Source organism: Sylvia atricapilla, chromosome 12 (assembly GCF_009819655.1).
Source record: "Sylvia atricapilla isolate bSylAtr1 chromosome 12, bSylAtr1.pri, whole genome shotgun sequence".
Taxonomy (NCBI): domain Eukaryota; kingdom Metazoa; phylum Chordata; class Aves; order Passeriformes; family Sylviidae; genus Sylvia; species Sylvia atricapilla.
Window position 1 is genome coordinate 17,068,500 of NC_089151.1, and position 23,482 is coordinate 17,091,981.

The 23,482-nt window shown below is 40.8% G+C and overlaps 2 protein-coding genes across 2 annotated transcripts in view; one reads left to right on the forward strand and one right to left on the reverse strand.

The window, feature by feature from the left end:
* Window positions 1-23,482, forward strand: part of RGS9BP (regulator of G protein signaling 9 binding protein) — a 419,431-nt gene that overhangs the window by 103,058 nt on the left and 292,891 nt on the right. The window lies entirely within an intron of this gene.
* Window positions 1-23,482, reverse strand: part of VAT1L (vesicle amine transport 1 like) — a 55,453-nt gene that overhangs the window by 31,474 nt on the left and 497 nt on the right. The window contains exons 2-5 of the mRNA XM_066327952.1: window positions 17,461-17,590; window positions 13,491-13,706; window positions 2,929-3,071; window positions 717-820 (exon numbers count right to left, since the gene is read on the reverse strand). Coding sequence (XP_066184049.1) covers window positions 717-820; window positions 2,929-3,071; window positions 13,491-13,706; window positions 17,461-17,590 — 593 coding nt within the window. The remainder of the gene's footprint in view (window positions 1-716; window positions 821-2,928; window positions 3,072-13,490; window positions 13,707-17,460; window positions 17,591-23,482) is intronic.

Consider the following 23,482-nt stretch of genomic DNA (forward strand, 5'->3'; position numbering starts at 1 on the left):
GGCCAAGTTTAAAAGTGATCAGTAGAAATACTTAGAGACTAAATAACAAAGAGGCCAAGGCGACCAAGGCCTCCTGGCTTACAGAAATCCTGAGATGACATTGACAATCTATCAAATCTCCCAAGGCCAGGGACAGGTCAGGTTCTCTTGGGCATCTTCCCATAAATACAGCAATCCCTTCAGCTGTCCCCTCCAACAGGAGCCTCCCCACACAGCAGGGCAGCCTGGCAGCACTGCAGGGGAGATGTGTCTGCTCCATGTCAGGGGCACTCCACAAACAGGAGTGGAAATTTGTGAACAGAAGCCTGGGTTGGATTCCTCAAAGTCATGTCAAATAAATCAACAGCATTCCTCCTGAAATTGTCCTTCAAGCTTCCCTCTCACAAAAACTACGCTGCAGTTTCCACAGCCACACAATGATTCCCAGAATGAGAGATCCAAGCTTTCTCCCACGCCTCTCCTGCACCACCCAATGATGTTTAACAATCTGTATGTCCAGTTTCAATTTTGGATTTACTTTTCCAATGTTTCTTTTGTATTACCTTTTATTTATCAATAATTTAATCCATGGTCAGCTTCACTAAAATCCTTGATTGCAAAGAATCAAACTGAGAAAGCGTAACATGTCAATCACCAGTTCTGGAAGAAGGGGCATGATGCTTTTAAGCTCTGCAAAGCTTTAGTTTTGAAACATGTACCTGCTTCTCCCCACTCACCATATAAAATGTAAGTCCCAAGTGGTTTGAGAAGACTGAGGCCTTTCCCAGTATTTTCTCCACAAAGACAGTCCAAAACAATATCTACTCCATCTGCTGAGATTCTAAAACACAAGGAAAAAACTCTTGCTTTACAGTAAGATACACAGGGCTGGTCAGGCTGGTTGTTAACAAAATACTAACATTTTCCAGGTACTTTAGGAAGGACTCTAAGACTGAGACTTTGACTGTGAAAACTTTACCCTCATCAAAAAACATTTCAGAGTCATTCAGTGGCACAATGCAAGTATTTCAGCCAATGCCTCTTAGCCTTTAAAGAGGGGGAAACCATCCTGTTCCCCCTTTTTCAGGGCTTTCAGCAAGATGGTATGATCAAAAGAGGCAACAGACACAAAATTATTTTTTGACTGAATGCAATTGTCAGAGAATGCTTATTTTGTGAATATTATAGAGAAAAAGGATATTTTTATTATTCATATCTAATACTATTTTTCTGATTTTGTAAGGAAACAGATCTTCTTGTCCTAATTTCTTTTCAGACAAAATTACAGGTAAAGTTATTTACAAAGTCATCTTCTTCAGCTATTTTATCAACTAGATAAAGCAAAGACTTAAATCAGGCATAAAGAGAAGTCACCAAGAACTAGAAATCCAGCACAAGGGTTACAATCAGGCCACTTTACACTGTTTCAATAAACAGTTTGCATATTTATAACTGTCCAACAGCTCTGTCAATGCAATGTCAATATGATGCTGAAGAAAAAAAATATGCTGAATATCCTGATTTAGGGGAGAGGCAAAGATTTATGGCTTGTAATGCACCTTTCTGCTTCCTCACAAAACGAAGGTGAGACCCAGACATCCACTGGTTACAAACAGCAGCAAAACCAGGGAACTCCTTGGTATTGCTGCCACATTTGAGGTAATAAATTATTTCTATTCAGGCCACTGGATGAGCCTTCACTGTCAAGGAATTAAAATTTTACAATGAAACAGCTTTTGGTGGCTTACCTGATGGAACCAATTCCACATCTCCTATGAAATTTCCACATTCGTAACATCTGTAACGATTTTTTTTTTTCCATTTGCTTGGAGCTATTGGTGGTTGCTTTGGTTTTGTTCCATTTTTTTGAGTTTTCTCCCTGATGAATGCCCCAGTGACCTGCTATAAAGCAGGTTCTGACCACTATCCTTTCTCCATCACATACTTTATAAGAAATGAACTCTCTAAGCATAGTACACAGCTAATATTAATCAAACCAAACAACTACACCATTCCCCTCGCTGCTGCTGCCAAAGGACAATTTGTCAAAACAGCATTCTCAGAATTACTGCTGTAGGTTTATTAAAAATCTTTTCAATGCAAAGTGAAAATGGAAGGATCTGAGTAACAAATCAGTGTACTGGCATATTCTACAGGGTGCCACTTCTGTCTTGAAATCAGGACTATTTATTGAGCTGATATTAAACACCTCAATTCAATATTCAAATGATATTATTGTGCCAGGAAAGAAGTACAAACTAGCTTGTTACACTCATGTTTTATCTCTTGTACCTGCCCTGATTTCTCCTGCAACACCAGCCAGCACTGCTAACAGCCCAGAGAGAAGTTCTGCCACCTGCACCAACACCAGTATCAACAGTTCGAAAAACTGGAAAACAAAGTGTTTGAAAGCACATAAACAGAAATACACATGATGACTTCAAAAGGCAACAGGATGATTTTAATCTGAATGCAAACAAACAAAATCTAAGGATCTGAAATTAAAGCAGACATCATGTGCTCAGATATCAATCCCTGGCAGAGGATAAAAACCCAGGCACATAAAAGCACAATAAAGAACTCCAAAACCTGGATACCTTACAAATCCACTGAAAATATCTTATTTGGTGCATTACAGTGAGCAGGTACATATGCAAATGAAGGCAAAGTACATCCTTCTGTTAAGACCTTTAGTTTCTTTCACTTAATTTACTTTGCTCACAACAGACGTCCAGGTAGGCACATGGATTGAAAAATTTTTGAAAAATTATCAAGACATAGGGAGATGTCAGCTATCCTGTCCCTAGTGGACAGCTGGAATAGCTGGAATAAACTACAGCTCCCAAACTCACAAATGTAGTATCTTCCCATAAATATGATCAGCCTGGTGCCTTTCATAGAATTTTGCCAGATTCCATACAGACCTGACTCAGGAAAATACAAGATTACCTTTTTACTTCTTGAACATAGTCTGCATTCCTGTCAAACAGGTGAGTTACCGAGTTTTTGATTGCTTCATGTTTGAAAGATGAAGCTGTTCCAAAAACAGTAACATTGGGAATGGTTGAACAGAGCTGAGCAACAGCTTGACCCTGCAAACACATTATGATGTTAGTTCACTGACATGGAAATCGGTTGACAGAATTTGCAGCTGCCAATTCACTCCTGACACAGCAAAACCCGAGACCAAACATGTGCAAGCACTTCCCAAACTAGTTTATTTCCACTGAAATGTAGTTCAGCCACAGGAAAAAAGACCCCTAAATCACAAGGATATTCTGAAGACAAAGCAGTCCTAATGCAGTAGGTCTAGTTTGCCATTCCTAAGGGATCACGTCACCTTATGGTTTCAGTGGGAGACAGCAAGCTGCTACAACAAATGCTTTTTATTGTTATACATAATAAAGAAAATCTGCTTTCTTTCTTACTGATAACAATAGTTATTACTGATTATTCAAAATGCAGGAATAGCCACCAGTCACTGTAAGAGAGGTCTGCTTAGGCAGGGCCCCAAGCTCAAACCTGATCAACAGCAAAGGGGATGAAACAGCCTAGAGCATGTCCAGGAAAACCATTCTTCCTCCTGATCTGGGCAGGAACCTAGTGGGGTCCTACCTGATGCTATGCCAGCCTTCAGGTAGGACTTGGGGCATTGAAGAATTTGTGCAATCAGATGTCTGTACTTTCGAGTTTCCAGTTTTGTGCTCCAGAAGGCCTTAATTGAATTTTAATCTTTAATTTCATGAGGCTGAGAAATCGTATTTCTGATCCAAACAGGTCATCTTTCTACCACTCTAGGTTTTATTTTACTCTTAACATACCAACAAAAAGAAAACTGACTTTTGGTAGCCACACTCTTCCTCCTCCTGCAACCACATTACTCCACTAGAGCCAGCACAATTACATGGATATGCCCAGAAGTTAAAAAAATGGCACTGTCATTCTAAAAAAACCTGTCAGATGGAATTGAGCAGACTCTTACTTACATTTACAGCCTGAAGATTGTCATTTGTAAACTGTATGCATGACTAGTAAAATCACCCAAGGATAAACACATTTCTGTTCTCTCCAACCAGAAGCCCTGATCATTAGTTGTACATCCCAGTAATTAGCACTTGGGCTTTATTTAGAGCATGATAATTAGCTAACCCTGCATACCCTGGAGGTCCTGGCATCCTCATGGATTCTGCAGAATGTAACTCCATGCTGAACATGACCAGAGAAGGCAAAGTTATTATTTACATATGGTGGCACCCAGGAATTTCAGACTGGTTTCCTACTGGGTTAGTCAGTAAATGCCTGCACAGCAAGGCACAGCTTAGGAGATCCTTTAGCCAGGCAAACAGACACAGAAAAGAGAGCAAGAGAAGGGATCATCCTCATTCCTGCTTTGCAGAAGGATGGAACACCACAGCAAATTGAACAGCTTGTCCAGCAGCTCAGAGAAGCTCAATGCTTACTCCTGGTATGGTAAATCCAACTCCAAACTAAAAATTACCTCTTTTTTTAAAAACAATCCATCATTTTCCTGGGTTGGAATCCCTAAATCGCTCAAAAATCATAGGAAAATTCATTCCTGAGGGGCCTCATCTTACAAGATGTAATGTTTTCAGGGAGCAAAAAATGTTCCACTATTCTCGTATTTCATTTCTCTATTACTTACCATCTCATTCCAAACTCTTCCCAGATTTTAGCCTCCACAAATAATGCAATATAAAATTAAAAGAAAAAAAAATAGAGGATTTTGTATCTGTTCTTTTCTTAGTAATTTTCACAAGCAATCCTCTTTTCTCACTTTCTGTGTTATGCAGAAACCCAACACCCACAGTGATTTAGATAAATCAGTATTTTATAATGCATGGTAGTTGAATGAAATTCTGACATTATTGATCTATTCTCTAATTAGTTTTCTGCATTTTCAATCTAACTTGGGAAGATGAGGGCTAATGAATATATCCTGAATCAAAACCACTGAATGTTTAAAAGGTCAAATATTCAAGAAGAAAGCATGTTGATTTTTATCCTGCAGAAGACGATTAACATTTAACAAACTGACAGTCAGATGAATAAGAGAAATGCACAAAAACATCAGGATGTGAATAACCTATTTTCCTCCTGACTCAAACTCATTAGTACCCATCTCCCTCCCCCCAGAGATAAGCTTATCTAAAATCCCAGATCAGCTGGGAATACTTCCCAGCTTTCTGTAGATATTTGAAGCCTAAAACTGACTCATGTGACCAGTACTTTTATAATTGGATGAAGTATTTTGAAGCAATTCCACAAAACACTCTTCTACAGTTTTCTGAAATCTTAATTTGCAGTTGATTCTTACTTATTTCTGTGCAAAGTATTTTTAGTATCTGTCTCAGAAATCTAGGAATAAAGGCTGATATTGGACTTTCCACGCTTTCCTCATCAAAACAGGAGAACTGAACTCAACCTATGAACTCAACCATTTCCCTAATTTCTGTGGAATTCAGCTAAGCTCCAAAACAGCATCGTGGCTATGTAAGTCACTCCTAAATCTCCTTTCTAATCCCTCAAATCACGTAGCTGCCTCTGGATTAGTTGCCACTGTTCAGCAGGTGACACATTTTAATTGCAAATACTGAGACCAGTATTCAGAATATCCATGGTTCACAAAGGAAACCTCCACAAAGGGTTTTGCTGCTGAAGGAGGAGCATCCTGTTCCCAGGGCAGCCGAGGTGTCTGTGCTGGCTCCTGTGCCCCTGCCACGGCCACATCAGCCCTGTCCTGTCCCTTGGATCCTGAAAACTGCTCTGTGCTGAACAGGGACACGAGGGTTTTGTGTCTCCCCCCTGGCCAGGCAAAATCACATCAACTCTGCTACCAGCCTCACTGCTTTGGAATCAAGAACTGTGTTAGCAGAAATGGTGTATGAACTCCAAAACCTTCCAAGGGTTTGTAATTTAGGTTCCAAACCTAAATTACATAAGCATGGGTTGAAAAATGTTCTTCAGACACCTAGTTTTTTCTGATACAATGCCAATTTCTACATGTAAGTACTGACTAGATTCTTGCTTTCTGAACCTAGGAAAAGTGGTAAGTTTTAATGGCAATAAATAATTATCACTCAAACAATTAATGTTACCTTTAACAGAATTTAGCAGTCTCTGGGAATAGAAAATAAATCAGGCGATTCACTGAAGGGATAGACATGGTAACAGAATATCCCTTAAAGAGGAATTAAACTCCTTTAATATAGTCATATATTTTATATACTCCTTATTTCAGAATCATAGAGTCATTCTAGGTGGAAAAGACCTCTGAGACCATCAAGTCCAGCCACCAACTCAGCATCATCACCATGTTTTATCGCTAAGTTGTCCTCAAGTGCCACATCCAGACATTTTTTGGATACTTCCAGTGAGGCAGAACATCATGTGGTGAAACCTTAGAGAAATTAATAGCTTGGATTGAATAGATTAGATTAAAGAAATTAATAGCTTGTGGAATGAAGGGTGTCTGCTAATGCTGGATGTGTCTCTCCAGCTTCACAGTCTGCTTCATGGATTCCTTTTCAAGGTATCCTGTCAATTCATAAAACCAGTATGTTGAACCTAATCTACACATATGATTATTACAGAAATTAATATAAATTTATATTGTTACAGTAGTTTTAGATCCAGGAAAAAGGAAAAAAAAAAAGAGAGAGAGAGATTTCTTCACATTCCATTGCTTTAAAACCCAAGTCTAAGCCTGCAGGACTGGAAACTTCTCATACCAAGATAACCACCTAAAAGAATGGAAAAGTAATTTTCTAGGAAGTAACAATGAAATAGACTGCTTAGTGCATTTCAACAATTTCAAAGAAAAAGAAGTCGTTGACATTTAAAAGGCAATATAGAAAACATGAATAGAATGAAACCTACTAATCTAATTAGCTCGTTAACACAAACTTAATGCTGGATGAAATATAAATAAGGTGTACAAGTGAGGGGCTTTCTAAAAGGGTCTGACCTAATACCACCAGCCTGATGTGCCACAGCAGGCATGGGCAGAATGCTTTCAAGAAAGCATCTTTTTTGCTGTTATGTAAACTGAGAGCAGCCTGAGAGCAGGAGAGAATAAATCGTGTAAAAGATACCACCCTGCAAAACTGCACCAGTACAGTAAGACATCACTGAGTAAGACAGCGGAAGAATTACCATTTCTATGATGTATTTCTGCAGCCCAAAGGTGCTACAGCATTTTTAAAAATAGCATTCAGACTTAATCTTGCACAAGAAACTTGTCTGGAACCGAACGTGAGAAGAATCCAAATTCCAAAATGCTTTGATTCCACATAACCATACCTGAAGGTGCTGTGAAGTGCTCCAACACAGTAAGAAAACTGCAAGGGGCATCATCTACTGATCTCATGGCATCAGGAAAACTCTTCTCTGGTGTTAGGTGAAGCCTGATACACAACATTTCATCTCCTGAAGGTGTCGTTTTCCCAATTACAGCAAAGGAAATTGGAAACCAAACACGGGGTGAACATTGCAGAGTGGACAAACTAAAATGTGATTATTGGACAAGCATCAGGCAGCATCTGCTACACTCACTGCGCCACAAATGAGTTTTGGAGGGGAGGGAGGGGAAAAGTGACCCTGAGATAATGATCTCTCTCACCCTCAAAACATTTTCTGCAACAATTAGCAGGGTGTGTTTTTCTTACCCTTTGCAAAACTGTGCAGCTGAGCCGCATCAAAAACTCAGGGCTGAATCTCCACCTGGCACAAAGCCCCTGCAGCTCAGTGGAGCTACCTGAGCAAAACTCAGGGGAAACAAACCACCTGGAAAGGCAGAGCAGCCAGGGGAGAGTGGAGCACTGCCTGTGACCTGGCTCTGCAGGTGACCCGGGGACAGCACATGTCCTCTGCGGAGTGTAGGGCTGCGAGAGGCAAAAAAAGAAAAGCTTTCAAAGGCTGCAGCTTGCTTTGGTCAGGGAAATGACTTTCTGTGCATGGCTCACTGGGCTTTTGTGTTTGATTAACAGATTATGCTCTGAGGCAGTGTCTGGGAATGGGCTCGGCTGTGGCACCAGGACTCTCTGCTGCTGCTGAGGGAGCACATCCATTGCTTCAGAAGCATTTGCCAGCCTCCACTGCCCTGCCTGGCTTCCACAGCTGGCTACTTACAGCAGCCCAGACTTGGTTAGACAGTGTGTGAGCTGATTTATCCCCTTCCTTGGCTGCTGGAGATGGAACAAGAGGAAAGCAGTTCATCAAATGCAGAACAGCTATAAACTGCTAATATGAAAATAGCAAGTGCAGCCCTGGTACCCAGTGAAGGTGTCAGCAAAGTGGCCTGGATTAATGCCCTGGCACAGTGTGCTGGCCAGGACCAGCCAAGAGAAGAGTCAATGCTAATTACTCACATTCAAGGAGTTCTGACTCGAAAGCAAGAGTGCTATTTAATGTGCTATGTGCTAATGTCCTCCCTGCTAAGTGCAGACAGAGCAGCCTACCCATGCAGTATTTAAAAGGATCAGGAATACTGTGAGACCTATTTTAACAGCATCTGGTTTTCCTACCATCTCACTGCCGCTGTGCTCCCAGCCAGCTCAGAGCCCAGGAAACACACCCACATCTGCCTGGAGCAGCACCTGCCTGGAGGACGATCCAGACATCTAACCTTACAAAAACGGGGTATGAGCAAACAAACCTGCCTTCAGCCTGAAAACTACAGGCCAAGGAGAGATCCCATGCTGAGCTTGTTGTAGCTGGAAACCTATATAAAACCTATATATCCCACCAAAAAAAGATCTAAAAGGAGTGCCCCAAGAGGAAAAAGCAGCTAATTTTAATTAATGGAAAACATCATTAGATAAAAGATACATTAACTGTAGAAGAATAAAGATACATTTACTGGCCATTAATAAAGTCTACCAAGTTTTCTCACTGAGTAAGACAGAGTGGAGAGAATCTGAAGGGATAAACACTTAGGTATTTTTTTCAGGAAGAAATGAGATCATCCTCTTGAAAGGGTTCCTATAGGCTGTCTGTGATAGCAGGTGACTAGATTCACTAAGAAATGCCAGTTCTTTGTAAGATAAAATATCACCATTTCAGTGATTCAGCTGGGAACACATCCTCAAATATTTGCAATGTATGCAGGGGAGACACAATAAAAAAGAGGGTTCCTGCCAAGCAGTAACAAATCCTGCCAGGATGGCCTAAATCTCTTGCCAAGTCAGATTTACCCTTCAAATTCAAACATGAGAACTGCATCTGTAACTTACTCTGCTTGCACTTCCTTTGCTGCTGAGCCTGAGAGGGAAGGTCAGATGACAGCCTCAGGAGAAGCAATCAATGCTCCTGCATGGAAGGTGGCTTATTTTTAGCATCTGCAAGATCAAAATGCTAAAGAATTGGCTTGGATTTCTGCCTTGAGTCTGAAGGGTTAAGTGATGAGACTGGTGTTTACAAAACCTTGGTAAATAACCAAAGACTTGTGCTCTAAATAGTCAGAATATGAAGTACTGAAGAACAAACAAATAAGCAAATGAGCATAATGGCTCTCTCACAAATATAGAGCCCTGGAGGAATTAATTTTCCAGGAAGATATCACAGAAATAGGGACTGGATTTATTGAAGCTCAAAGAGAAAAGCATGGGTGTTTTTTTTTTCTTTTTTTTTACTACAACAGTCCTATATTTATACTAATTCAACAGTTTACATTAATAATTTTAAGCAAAACTTTATAGTAATCTCAGACAAGCCTGTGCTGAGACTTGCAGTGAATGCACTGACTTAGAGAGTCTTTGTTTTAAAGAACTAATTGCCTCTTAGAGCAGACCAGTCCCAGCAGGGTGCACACTACCGCTCAGTTTTCTCAGGGTATTTTATTCAGTCATCACTTTGCTTCACTTTAAAGAGATGGGGGAGTGTATTTGTGAGGGAGCTACTCTTCCATTGTCTTACAGCCATCTTAAACATTAATTACAGTGTTTTACAGTTAAGATAGACCAATATATATCCTACAGTAAGTCATATGTTCTTGCAAAGTCATTATTTTGAGCATTAATGTCTATTTATGATGATTAGTGTTAACTGGCTTTCTTCCTGATTTAGCCACCAGTTCAGAAGGACACTTGAACATTTCTGTAGCTTTAAGCATTTAAACTCTATTTGTATTAGACAATTCATTTTTTTTGTTAATTATTGAACTGCCCTGCTACTCAATTTAACAGTTTAATCAGAAGTTCTAAGCGTCCTGCCAAGCAGAGGCCTGAAAGAGGAGCAAATGGCAACTTTGTTAGATCTTAGTCAGCAGCAGGATTTGAAAAGTATTCATCTTTTGTCAAAGCCTGAGGGAATCAGAGAATGCAACTGTGAGCCTGTTCTGTGCTTTCTGAGAAGGCTCCTGAAATATCTTCAGCCTCCTTCCCTGCCAGGGTGAGAGCTGAGGGTCACTCTCTCTTAATTGCCCCCGTCCCAAGGAGGAAAAAAGAGGAAAATCAAAGCAGCCTCCTTTGAACCAAAATCAACAAACTGGCCCTATGGAAACCAAATGTCATCTCTCCTTTCAGTCCCCCTTGTAAGCACTGCAGCAGCTCCTCCTCCTCTGAAGGAGGGGTACAATGTACCAAGGGTCAGAAGCAGAGTTTGTGGGTGTCCTCTTGTCCCCTGGTTCAGGGACAGCAGGTGCTTCCCTACGAGTGGCCACGTCTCCCTCCATGACCAGGGAAGATGCCCTGACCCCTGCAGGGAGTGTGTGACAGGGAAGACTCTCGTTTGGTGCATGGAGCATGATTTCAGTCTGTAACACAGAAAGGTGTGTGAGACCTTTTCCAAGACAAGCTATGTTGGTATGTTTCCTTTTTCTCTCCCTAGTCTTCAGATGTCCCCTGGAACTTCTGAAATAAATAAACTGACTTATCTAAAGCATCCTGTCAGACACTAAAGGATCCTGTTCCCTACTAATCACGCTCCAGGCACAGATGGGAAGACAATTGCTATAGTTACCTCACTACCAAAAATATCTATCAACAAAAGCAGGCCACAGAAATAAACTGAGATAATACACAAGAATAAAGGTCCTAGAGAATTTTCCCTGACTCCATTTATTGAAAAAGCTGCAGGATCCTCCTAAAGAGGACTGAGTGGCCAGAACAAAGAACCTCACAAACATTTTTGAAGCAACAAGTTCTTTTTCATAAACTGCTTGAAGCAGCTAAAATAATGATCTTGCATAATGAGAAATGAACAATTAGAAACTTCTAGTCCCACAGGGAGCCTATTGTCTCATTAAAGTGTTCTGGAATTTTTCTGACATTTAGAAACAAACTGGACAGATTTCCCACTTGCTGAAAGTGGGGAAGGGCATTCTATCTATTAAAGCAACAGCACAAAAATAACTCTTTCCATAGCAGCTTCAGTGCCAGGTTTCTGTTCATTAACAAAGATCTTTGTGAGAATCATGTGTTCGATTGAAACTGTCAGATTTTTCAAAGGATTAACAGACAGATTATCAGAGTAACACAGACTCCTCTGAAATCTTTATGTCTGCTTAGTTGAAAGAAAAAAAAATCCGATCATCTTCAGAGTGATATTTTACCTGGAAAACCTATCAAGCAATGGGAAAATTTCCAATTCTTGCTCTCCATGCACTTCCCTTACAAGAAACAAGGGGCTGTGTGAGGCCCTCTCCCCTGGGACAGTGATCAGCATCCTGGCTTGCAAGCTGGCCAGCCCTGTCCCTCTCCTACTCACAATCCCCTCAATCCTACACAGCCCCCCATCCCTTACTGGCCAGCCTGGCAGCTCTTCCTGCATGGCTGGTCTTCCCCTTGGAAACTCTGGTTTAACTACTTAGCAAGTGATGGATCTGATTTCTCCTTGTTCTCCTGGCAGCCAAGCAGTATCCATCCTTCCTTCAGCTTCTCTCACAGAAGGTTTTGAGCGGCCACAGCAGAGGCCCAGCCAAAAGCCATCCATTGAACAGCTGCGATGAGAGAGGAGCCAGCAGCTCCTTCCAGGAACAGCCCAGCACACAGCACTAGAGCAGAAGATCTGTGAGAACTGACACTAACAGAGCATTACCAGTCCTTCAGGAAAAGAAGGAGGAAATAACAGAGACAAGTGAGGTCAGAAAGAGAAAGAAACACAAAAATCTGGAAAAAGGATGAAGAGTTCAACTTCTCTAGATACACTGGTAGTTGCAGAGATTGCTTTGGGGCTAATTCTGTATGCTCAGCCTACACAGGGTCTGTACAGTGCCGGCTGGGCAAATGACCTTAGAGCTACAGCTGAGACTTTGATTCCTGTAGAATATTCCCCTGAATGTGTGGCCTCATGTTGCTGTAGCAGTCCTGAATTCCACACGAGGAGATTTAACCCTACAGAACAATAGTCAGCCATAGCCCTCTGTGCCAGAGTGTAATACGATTATAAATTCCATTCATTTACATGAGTATTCCAACAGGACCGACCCTTCACTGCCAGTGGGATTATGGCTAGCTAAAAATACCTTGTACAGCGAACTCATGAATTTATTCCTTTGATTACAGCCTTCATTTATATGAGAATCTGAAAGAAGGGCTAAGGGCACAGAATTTAGGACAGTGTGTTTGGGGCTGCCCACCAGACCCCAGCAGAAACCAGAACATTAATTTAGCATGAATAAGGCATAAGAAGAACACAGAAAAGGTACTCCAGTTTCAATGGCTGCTATCTGCTAATGGTCCCAGCTCATAAAATCTGTCTTATGAAAAAGGACTGCATAATTTCAAATGTAAACAAACTCCCCAGTCAATATTGTAATATTTTGCACAAAACTTTAATACTTTCCAAAGAATAGAGATTTTTCTAAAAGATACTTCGAGGAAGTGCTAACACAAAATGCTAACTCTTTATTTCACTGTGTGGCCTGGTATTCCCACAAATTCATCCTATGCCTATGCCACCCAATGCCTCCTCAGGAATGATCCAAACTACAACACGCAGCAGCCACCACTGGCTACAATTTCCAATTTGTACCTTTTCCTCAGGGTTCACATGAGAACTTTTCACTGCTTTCAATCCCTCCACATCAAAAGGGAAAAGAAAACCTTTCACTGTGGAAGCATGACACACACTCATGTTTTATGTGCAGGAGCATTCCAAGAGGGACATTTACTCTAAAGAGGATTGTGGTTACCTACAAATACGTTTTGCAGGAAGCTTAGTTATTTCTTTCATTACACCCTTCTTGACACAGAAGTACAACATGTGTAAGTTCAGGAATGCAATATTTGGGACAACACTTGATCTGCTGACAACCAATTAGGGTTTTTTTCATAGAGTTTAGGGCCATAACATTTTAATTTCACCAAGAGCTCTTGCCAACCATTGACATCAGCCTTTTGAAGGGAAAATAGACACAGCTCCTCCCAGTGCAATCCCTCACACATAGGAATATCACATCAAAGTGCAGGTGCTAGCTCCTTTCAGGAATCAAGAGGCATCAGACTTTTAGTTAGTCAGTGACAGGACAGGAAAGGAAGAAAATTCCAACTTACCACCCCACCTCCTGCTGAGTGAACCAGAACAGACATGCCTTCTCTCAGGTTAGCAACCTCAAAGAGCATCATGTAGGCAGTTACAAAGTTCATGGGAAATGCAGCAGCTTCAGAAAAATTCATGTCATCTGGGATCTTGTAGACAAATTCTACTGGGGTACACACTACTTCAGCCCAGGCATTGTAGTTTACAAAAGCCATGACTCTGTCTCCAATCTACGAACAAGGAAGAAAAGAACATTGAAGATGTGACTGAAATTGAGACTGCACAGAGCAACCTGTGAGACCTGCAAGTCTCCTGTTCAAGGTGTGGGTCACTGGCTGACTGTGAGGAAAATGAGGCTCCACATCTTTGGCAAAATACCAATTAAGCTGCTCAGCTTTGGGCTTTTCCCATTTTTAATGTTAACAAAAATAACACAAAGAAGTTAAAGCCACTTCTTCCATTTTTTTTCTCCACTCTTCTCTGATAGAGCAGTCTTTTATCATCACCAATACAGATCTTCTTTTGCTAGCAGAGTTCCCAAATAACAAGCATAACCAATGAGAATGGCGGTTTTTACTAATAACCAGGAATCTTGCTAAAGAGCAAGAAATAAGGGAAAAAAGGTTATAATTATATTGATGAGAAACAATAGGAAAATAAAGAAAATTCCACCTGGGATAAATAAAATAAAGAAAATAAATAGGAAAATAAAGAAAATTATACCTGGGATAATTTTCACTTTGTTTTCTCAGTCCTCACACTAATTTAGAGCTACTTTTCCTCTCTGTGGATTGAGAAGGAAAGGCCTTGTGCTCTGGTAGATGGAGCAGGAAAGGGTTGCAAATGCTCTCATTCAGAAGACAACACCATCTGTACCCACTCTCTATTTTTATCATCTTATTAACTGATTCTACAATCTGTGATTGTAATCTCTACAGCCATGTGTCAGAGTAGAATTTGGTTCTACAAGTTCAAATATGCCACCTTAAACATCAAAAATATACCTTTGGATTTTAAGGCACTGTTAAATCTACAAAGTGAATTTGACAGGATTTAAAGGAGCAATGAAATATTATCTTTCGGTGCAACATTTCTCTGCTCAGTTTCTTCTGAAAATATATGGTAGTGAAAGAGTAATTCACTATGGAGAAAAAAAGGCTTTTTGTAAGTACTAGATACAGTTGGCTGCTCCTAGGAACGTTATAGAGGTCCAGGCACATCAAGCTCATATGTTTGTACATGGCCTTCATTTCAGCTTCAGGTTTTTAAATCAGAGATACTGACTCTTCTCAGATGGACAAGAGTAAAAACAAGGCACAACAAACTTGGAAAGCAACACTCACCTTAAAGCAGAAAGTGGGCTGCTGGGTCTACAAGGGACAGCCACACTGAGCAAACATTTAGCCACTGTGTATTAAAATCTTCACAGGCACAACTCCTACAAACTCTCAGTAAGTGCTTGCCACCAGTAATCCTATGGCATCTTTTACCTTGACTCAGACCCTTTTCCTTTCTAGAATGCACCAACCAAAACAACATCCTGAACCATGAAAGGAGCTCTGCAATGGAGCCACAGGATAAGACAGGCACAGCATCAAACTCCAGGCCTTCATGTTTTAACTAAAACTAACAGCAGCTGTCCCTCTAAAATAACTTTGCTTATCTGCCTGATACTCTCTTACATTCTACCAATGCCCTCTAATGCTTTAGAAACTACAGGTATGGAGTAAAGCACAACACTTTTGCCTTCAGGCAAACGTTTAGAGCACAAGCACATTTTGGTCTCCTGAGTCCTCACTTTTGCTTTGGGATATTGCAGGTTTGCTCAAAGCTAAGGTGCTGCTGACAGTTCTGAAGGGTTTGTCTCTTTTAGAATGAGAATGCTGAAACAGAGCTGTCATTCCAATTTCACTGAAATGCCTCCTCCTTTTGAAAAACATTCAAATTAACAATGCCTCACTGGTAATCACTCCGTGGTTCCCTTTTGCTCTTGGAGAAGCATCTAAAATAGAAAGTCTGCTAGGATTAATTAGTGCAGATGTTAATACGCCCTATATCTTTGCCATAAATAATAAATGATTACCAAAAAGAACGCAGAGAAGTCCCTCTTGGTGATTCCCAAGGGATTTCTTGGTAATAATAAATACCACATTTTACCACAGACACTATTCAGAGCCTAGTCAGATTAGACCTCACTTCTGAGAATTGTCCCCAAAACTGGAGAGAGATCAGGCTGTCATCATCAGAAGGCAGCTTTTTCTTTTAATGGGAGAAGGAACAGGCATTACACCTATTTTAGGAGGGCTTGAACTGGAAGAGAGATCTACCCAGGGAAATGAGGTCAGAAGATATAGGGTGCAATCTTTGCTGTTACTGTGGACAGAGGAAACAACATATGTCGAGGAGACATCAAGCATCGGGTGTGCCCCTTCTCTCTGCAAGAATTCCGTAAAGAAACCAACAGAACGTTCTTCCATCATCCCCAAGGCATGTTCTCCTGCTGATGGATTCACACACATGCACAGCTCTCACTCTGAGTGTGGACCCTTTTCTACATCACTCAAACACCACCATGGCTATGAAGGTTATATGCAAAAAAAAAAAAAAAAAAAAAAGTACTACAGCTTTTTTCAGTTACAGGGAGTACACCAGTGCACAAATGTGCTCCACAGTCAGAACAAAGGTGTCACTTTAAAAAGAGACACAGGATATTCAGTCAGGTGCAGTGTTATTCAAACAAGCACCATATGCTGTAGCCTCACGATGCCTTTTAAAAAAAGCAAGAACTTTAAAAATGAGAGTGCTGATCTGGAGCAGACGCTTTCTAGACTCCTTTCAGAGAATATTCTTTGATATGGAGCACAGCTATGAAGTACAGAAGCTAGAGCAGAACCACTGAAGTAGCAAAGGTTTTCAAACAGCAAAATTATCATTCAGTTGTGGTTTGTAACAAAAATACATTGAAAGATTTCAACTTGTTTCAAGGCAGAGATGGGACAGGAAGGGAACTGAGACAAATCCCCTAAGAAAATCTCATCACTGAAAATATAATTGAAACTAAACTGGGCACCATCTTCATTCAACTGACAATTTTTAGCTGTTTGAGAAAAATTTTGCCTTTAGATAAAAATATTTATATCTTCTTAAGATCCAGGTATAATAACAATTCAGAAAATTTGATTACCTTTTGACATGACTGACTCTGCAAATAACTAAGATAGGATTGACATGTGTTAACTCAGGATTTATTTCCAAAATTTTCAACCTACTTAGGCAATATAAAGCACGTTTGCAGTTAATACAGATGTTTAATATCAATAATGGAATAGAAGGTAGGACAAAATGCTGCTTATATGCAGTAAGAGATACTGAAGAGTTCATAACCACTTATGAAAGCTTTATTTATATACATCAACTATTTGTCATTTATCACAATGTGTCAGATGAAATAGATGTTTTTCCTGAGCAATCAGATTAAGTCCTATATCCAGAATCAGGATCCTAATTTAATCTACACCTCATTAATGCACACAGTTTTAAGAAGCAATGCTTACTGTAAACAGGGTTCTGTTAATTCAAGATCAAAAACTGGAACCAGAGTCAGCAGCACCTGGGCTTTGAGGAAAAGAGCAGTGATGGCAGGAAACATGGCCAAGAAAAGAAACTTAACAAGTTAACTTAATTTCTTTCATTTTATTGAAGGACATCACTCATGCTTTCCAGTTCCTATTTAGCCATCAGGATGTGCACATGGCACAAGTGACTTTTCAGGAAGGATTTGAAGGAGATGACAGTGGTGGATTCAGAAACTAATTCAAGAGGTCATTCTCATGCTTGGGAAGCAGCAAGGAAGAATTGACCTTTTAAATCTCAACGGGGTGGTGAAGGCTGCTGTCACTGGCAGAGCAGAAGGCATTAGGAACTGGTGGTTATTTATATGAGACTTATAGCTCCCACTTGGAAAGTAAAAAAAAAAAAAATTACCTCAAATCCTTTCACGCTGTCTCCAAGAGCTTCTACAATTCCAGAACATTCAAACCCAGGAACCAGCGGCGTCTTAGGAGGGTTGTCGATATTCCCCTGTCGCACCATCAAATCAATGAAGTTCAAACCACTGTAAAACACAGGGAAAAATAAAATCAAGACTACTACCACTGATCAAAGTAGAGGAGGAGAACTTGATCCCAGTGATGGGCCAGCCAGAAAACTCCAGGGCAGCATTAAAAAGCTGGGCTCTGCAGGGTAAAGGGACTCAGCAGACATCCCCACACCTGGGATGCTGAGCCTTGGGCAGAGGGTGCATGTGCCAGGACACCAGAGCTGCCAGTAGAGCTGACCAGGCTGCTCAGCAGTCACACAGGGCATTTCAAAACTCAGTACAGTGAAACACTGTAATTTCACATTGCATTTACCTGTGGCAAGTAAAGCCAGGTCAATTTAAGAAGAAAACCTCAAGCTTCACACACTATAGTTATTTTGGGCTAGGAGCTACATGATCTAACTGTCCTAAGCTTTGATGTGACCCCAGGAATGCATCTTGTGTTTGTCTCAGGCAGGAGTCCAAACTCTGGCACGAACTTACTAAGTACCAGATAGGCTTTTGTTTTAAAACTGTTCCTTCCTGGATTATGGCTGTACATTTTTTCAAAAGTTATTAAGTCTTTGAAGTCTTCAGGTTTGCTGCTCATGTCTTTCCCTGCAGTCTCAGCTTTGAAAAAATCCTAAAGCACTTCTGCATTATCTTTTGTATGCTATCCAATTTTATTAAGGAAAAGTTTGTGGTTTTCTAGGCAGCCACCAAAAAAAAAAAAAAAAAAAGAAGAAGAAGAAAAAAAAAGGGCACCACTTATCTACTACATGCAAATATTGATTACTGGCCTTAATGCCGTAGTTAAAACTTTAAAACTCCTGACTAGCTGAAATATACTTCACCATTAATCCATTGTTCCAAAACACAGCCCTGTTTTTATGGTTAGCCAAGCACATAGCCAGTCCTACTCACACATGTGATACCAGCAACTGCCTGGATATGTCACATTACTGATGGGCATAAGGATTTATTAGATGCAGCCTTAGTCAGATACTAATCAAGACACAGTCAGACTGAACAGAGAACAGACCCAACAAATTAACAGAGTAGACACACAGCCCTAGTATAACGACAGCATGGCATTCATGGGATGTAGGTCACTGGGGAGGGGGAAGGAAATCCCACCAAATGTAAGCATTCACAATTGTGGTGGAGGGTTTAAGAGCAACCTGAACCCACAACTTTCACCTTGCTCATACACAAAGCTGATAATATCAACCCTATGGAAGGTTAGGAGAGGTTTTCACATAGTTTAGTTGGAAAATTTGAAATTATTTTGGAAAGGTCACATATCCAGTAGGTAAGACCACCTCCTACATCACCATTGTGATGTTGATAATGAAACAGAAATTCCAAATAGCAAAATCCCTGCAAGGCAGCCATTGTTTGGGGAAAAGGAACAAACAGACAAAAACTCCAAAACAAAGCACAAACCCCACAGCACTCGTGGTGGCAACCACTGTCTGTGTACATTAACTTCAGCAATGATCTTTTAAATGCATCTTTCCACACTGCAAGTGTTTTACAAAAAGTTAACTTTTCCCCACATTTCTGCAAGGAAAGGCAGCTGGAGGCAGGACTGTGGTGTGGGAACCTGAGCAGGAACACAGCCCTGGTGTCATAACAAGCAGGCAGGAAGGAGATAGGTGGATGTGCAAAGGCCATTGCTCTTTGCTAATGACAATGATCACAGATTCTTTCTCATCAAATAAATTTTCAGAAAGTTTCTGAGAAGGCACATGTTCAGTTCTGCATCTAATGACATAATACTGGCAGTTCAGTTCCGTCCTAGTTCCATTTCTATTTTATCTGTTTTTTTTCTCCAAAGGGGGATAAAGGGCAGCAAAATTACATTGAGAGTTCATCTGTATTACAATGAAATGACAAGACCTCACACTAGGACAGGTGTGATAAGGGAAGAAAAAACACTACGCAAGGTAAACACTATGTCACATGTTCTTATCATTTTAATTACTAGTTGAAACATAGAATGTTGACCAGGCTTTCTAATAATTTCTAGTCACTTTATAGAGAGTTTCTTCTTCATTCACTTTTATTTCTTATATTCTTACATGTTGTGGCATCCCTGCTACTCTCATACACGCATTTATTTCTATTCTTCTCCACTTTCGAGGAAAGACAGAAGTTTTATTTTACCTGAGAAATTTAAAGACCAGTAGATCTGAAAGCATGATTATGGTGTATTGGTCAACTTAGCCATTTTTTTCCCCCTCAGAATAACCAGGAGGGCCTAAAGATGGACAGCAAGTTTTGTAAGTACACCCAGGACACCCTGCTCTTTCCTTGGGACTCAATCAACAGCAGACTCAGGAAAAGTTTGGCTGCACAGAACATCACAAGAAAATATGTCCCATGGAGAGTGGTGGGTTCAGTGACTAAGCACAATTTGTTTCTTTTACCAGTGCAAACCAGCATAGCCTCGTCTGGTGTGCAGCCAGAGAAAGTGACTCCTGAACTTTAAGTAAGGGCATATTAGGAGGGATAAGTGTAAATGCAAAGCAATCCAGTGGCAAACAGTACACAACATGTTTTTAATCCTAAATCAAGATCTGGATGCAAATGAAGACAGGGAAGGATATGAATTACCAAGATCAATACATTGGTGTTGGAGTTCTGCAAGAACTTCCCTGTGACAGAGTGGGGATGTCTCTGTGACCTGCACTGGCTGGATTAACTGTGCATTACTGGAGGAAGAGTTTATCAAATATGGAATTATTCTTGAATCTGAATCTGACTTTTTCAGTCTTCAATGCTTTGCCTTGACACCAGGTCTTTTTGAGGGCCTTGACTATTACTCTCTATACTTGTGGTTTAGTTTTGCTGCATTTTTTATTTTCCTTTTCTTAACTGTGGAAAGCAACAGTCAACTTGCTTCTCCTTGTTCCATCCCGCACACAATTGAGGATGCCCAATACCTTCCACTGCAAAATCCCAAATCATGCAGACCACTGCATGACACTTCGGTTTGGAGAGGTGCTGCTTTTGATCTTTCTTCTTTCACTGTAAAACTTCACTGAAATTAACTACTGAAATGAACGAAATGTCACAGAGCAAACAAGAGGACTACTGAGTTTTGCATTCATAAAATCCTTCCTCTTAACCCCAGCCAGCAAGCCACCCAATCTTTAAATTAAACAAAAAACAAACAACAAACAAAAAAACTCCACCAAAACCAACTGTATCTATATATAAAGGAAAGGTTTAAAATTATCAGGTCTCATGCGTTTTATGCAGAAACCAGCACCATATGAACAAGACTCCCTTTAGGAGCAACACCAATTTTCTGTCCCCTACACTATTACACTTAGGATTTCTTTTATCTGCTCCAGTTTTTTAAAACGCTGTTATCTTACAGTCACAAGGTCAGAGGGGTCACTTCTGCCTCGTTGCTCATGACGCACACATACAGCAGCACAAGGAAGGAATAATTATAAGAGAAAAAAAAAGAACAACAGAGGGAGGTAATTATAGGACACCACTGCTTATTCACACCACCTATCTGAATACAGCTTCCGTTCATTCCAGCTGCTTGTCTCATCTTTGAAACAGTCTGTATCCCAACGTTCTGCTGCCTGGAAATTACAATACAAACAAATACAGGAGTTTCAACTGCTTCATCATTATCAATCAAAAATTATTTCAGGAAATATGCAGAAGCTGTGACTCAGCTTGGACATTGATGGCTGTTCCATTTCTTAGTCATTGAATGAGGCTAACACATGACTCATCTCAGCTGACACATTTTCAATTGGATCACTGATACTCCAGACTTTCAAAAGAATTATTCATATGGCTTAGTGCTAACAGCAACATATCCTCCATCTCTTACATTTCTAGTACCATACTATGAAGTGTATATATACAACTTAATGGGTCTAGACACACGATTCAATTGGTTTTATCCACAGAAAATTCAGAGACCACACTGAATTTCCTCTTCTACTGGTGTATACTATTTATCCAGCATGTGCATATTCTTCCTAAAAGAAATCTTATTTTTCTCCATTAATTTGTCGAGTCAAATAATCATCATCATCTCTAGTGGTGGTCAACTACAGAACTGATTCAACAGAAAATGTGATTTGTAAGAAGTACTGAAGACTGGAGCAACCCATCTTGGATGTGTTCAGCACTGCCTGCATTAATATATGCACGCTGCCTTGGGCAAAGCCAAGCCCTTTCCCACTCACTCTCCCAAGTCCATCATTATCCCAATGAACCCTCTGCATTTACAGGCTCGGGTCAAGAAGATCAGCAAACTGATTTTGCCTTGCCTGGAAGCACACTTTGGTCAGCTGATGCCATTTCAGCCCTAGGGCCATTTCCAGTCAGGAAATGCAGATGCTGTCCAGCCTGCAGCCTCCTCTGGCAGGAAGGGAAGCTCCCAAACACATGGGGCATTGTGCAACCCAGCAGTTACCTGTGGAGCAGCTGAGCAAGTCTGCTGATGTCAAACAGCACGTGTGCAACTCACACAGCTCTACTGACGCTGCAGCACTGGAGAGCAGCTGCAGCTGCACAGTTCTATTCTACAGCCAAGTGTTCTTGGGCAGGTAGCTTACTATTTGTGATACATACCCAGCTACTGGTTTCAGGAAAGTGGAATTCATACAGGTACTGGAAAATGCTGTAAACCCCTGACACATTTAGAGGAATATATCCATGGGCTAATAAAATTTTTAGTTTTGCATGTTAACTTTTGTTATCCCAATGGCTGGGGGAAAAAAAAATCACTCTGGAAGTAAGACAGACTGTTCTCAAATGAAAATACAGTCCTGCTTGATAGCAAAATGAGCTGCCCAACAGCTATGATGTTACCATTACCTCTATTCAATTAGCACAGAATTTCTTGCATTTCCTGTTGTGACTTGTAGAGAGAGAGAAAAACCCAACCCAATACCAAATGTGAATGCAAAAAATCCCAGCCCAATATTTATAAGTACTCATGCAGACTGATGGATATCAGTATTTTTCATTGGCAACGCCTTGGTAGGGGAAACACTCACATGGGTCACAAACTTTATGAACCCCATCAAGAACTGGATGGAAAGCACAGCATCCATACAGGTCAAGACACTCAGCTACATTAACCTACCAGGACATTCCAAATCTGAAGCAGATCCACTGATACATGATGCAAAACAAGATCACTTCTCCATACCCATAACATTTTTAACACAAGTTACTTCTAAAGTAAACAGCTTGGCCTTCACCTTGGAATTTATCTTCCAGAAGCACCACATTTTCACATAGCAGAAAAGGACAACAGAAGATAAATCCCTGCCTAGGCAAAATTAATTCAGTCTTTGGTAAACATCAAGTTGTGCAGTAAGATCCTAATGTGGCTTCTCTCACTCAAAAAAATTAATCCTATTTTCATGAAGAAATATATGCACTAAGAAGCAGCAATCTAAGAAGAACAGTCTGCTCTGATCGTCTGGGAATTAAAAAAAAAAAAAAAAAAAAAAAAGCTATCTAGGAAAGCTCGTTTCAGGATGCTGCCAGATCGTAGCCACTTGTGCCACTTGTCACCCGGACAGAGGGACTAACACTGGGAAGTTATCCCGAGCTCTGGCCACGCTGCCACTGCAGCTCCGCTGAAAAAGGATGCTGACTTAAGTAAGTGATTCCCAGGAGAAAAACAACAGCCAGTGTCAGAAGGGAAAGAGACAGGTGCTGAGCAACACGCACAATCTGGCATGCACATTTCTCATAGAAACCCAGACCCAGAACGCACTTGGCCAGCCTTTCCCCCCCTTTCCCCCTAGCTGGTGTAGCATGAGACGCCACTGACAATCTCCTTGCCCCGGGGCGCACACAAGCCCCGCTGCCCGCCCCGGACCGCGGAGCCGGAGCGGAGCGCCGAGCCGGGCTCCCGGCGGCGCCGGGGAAGGG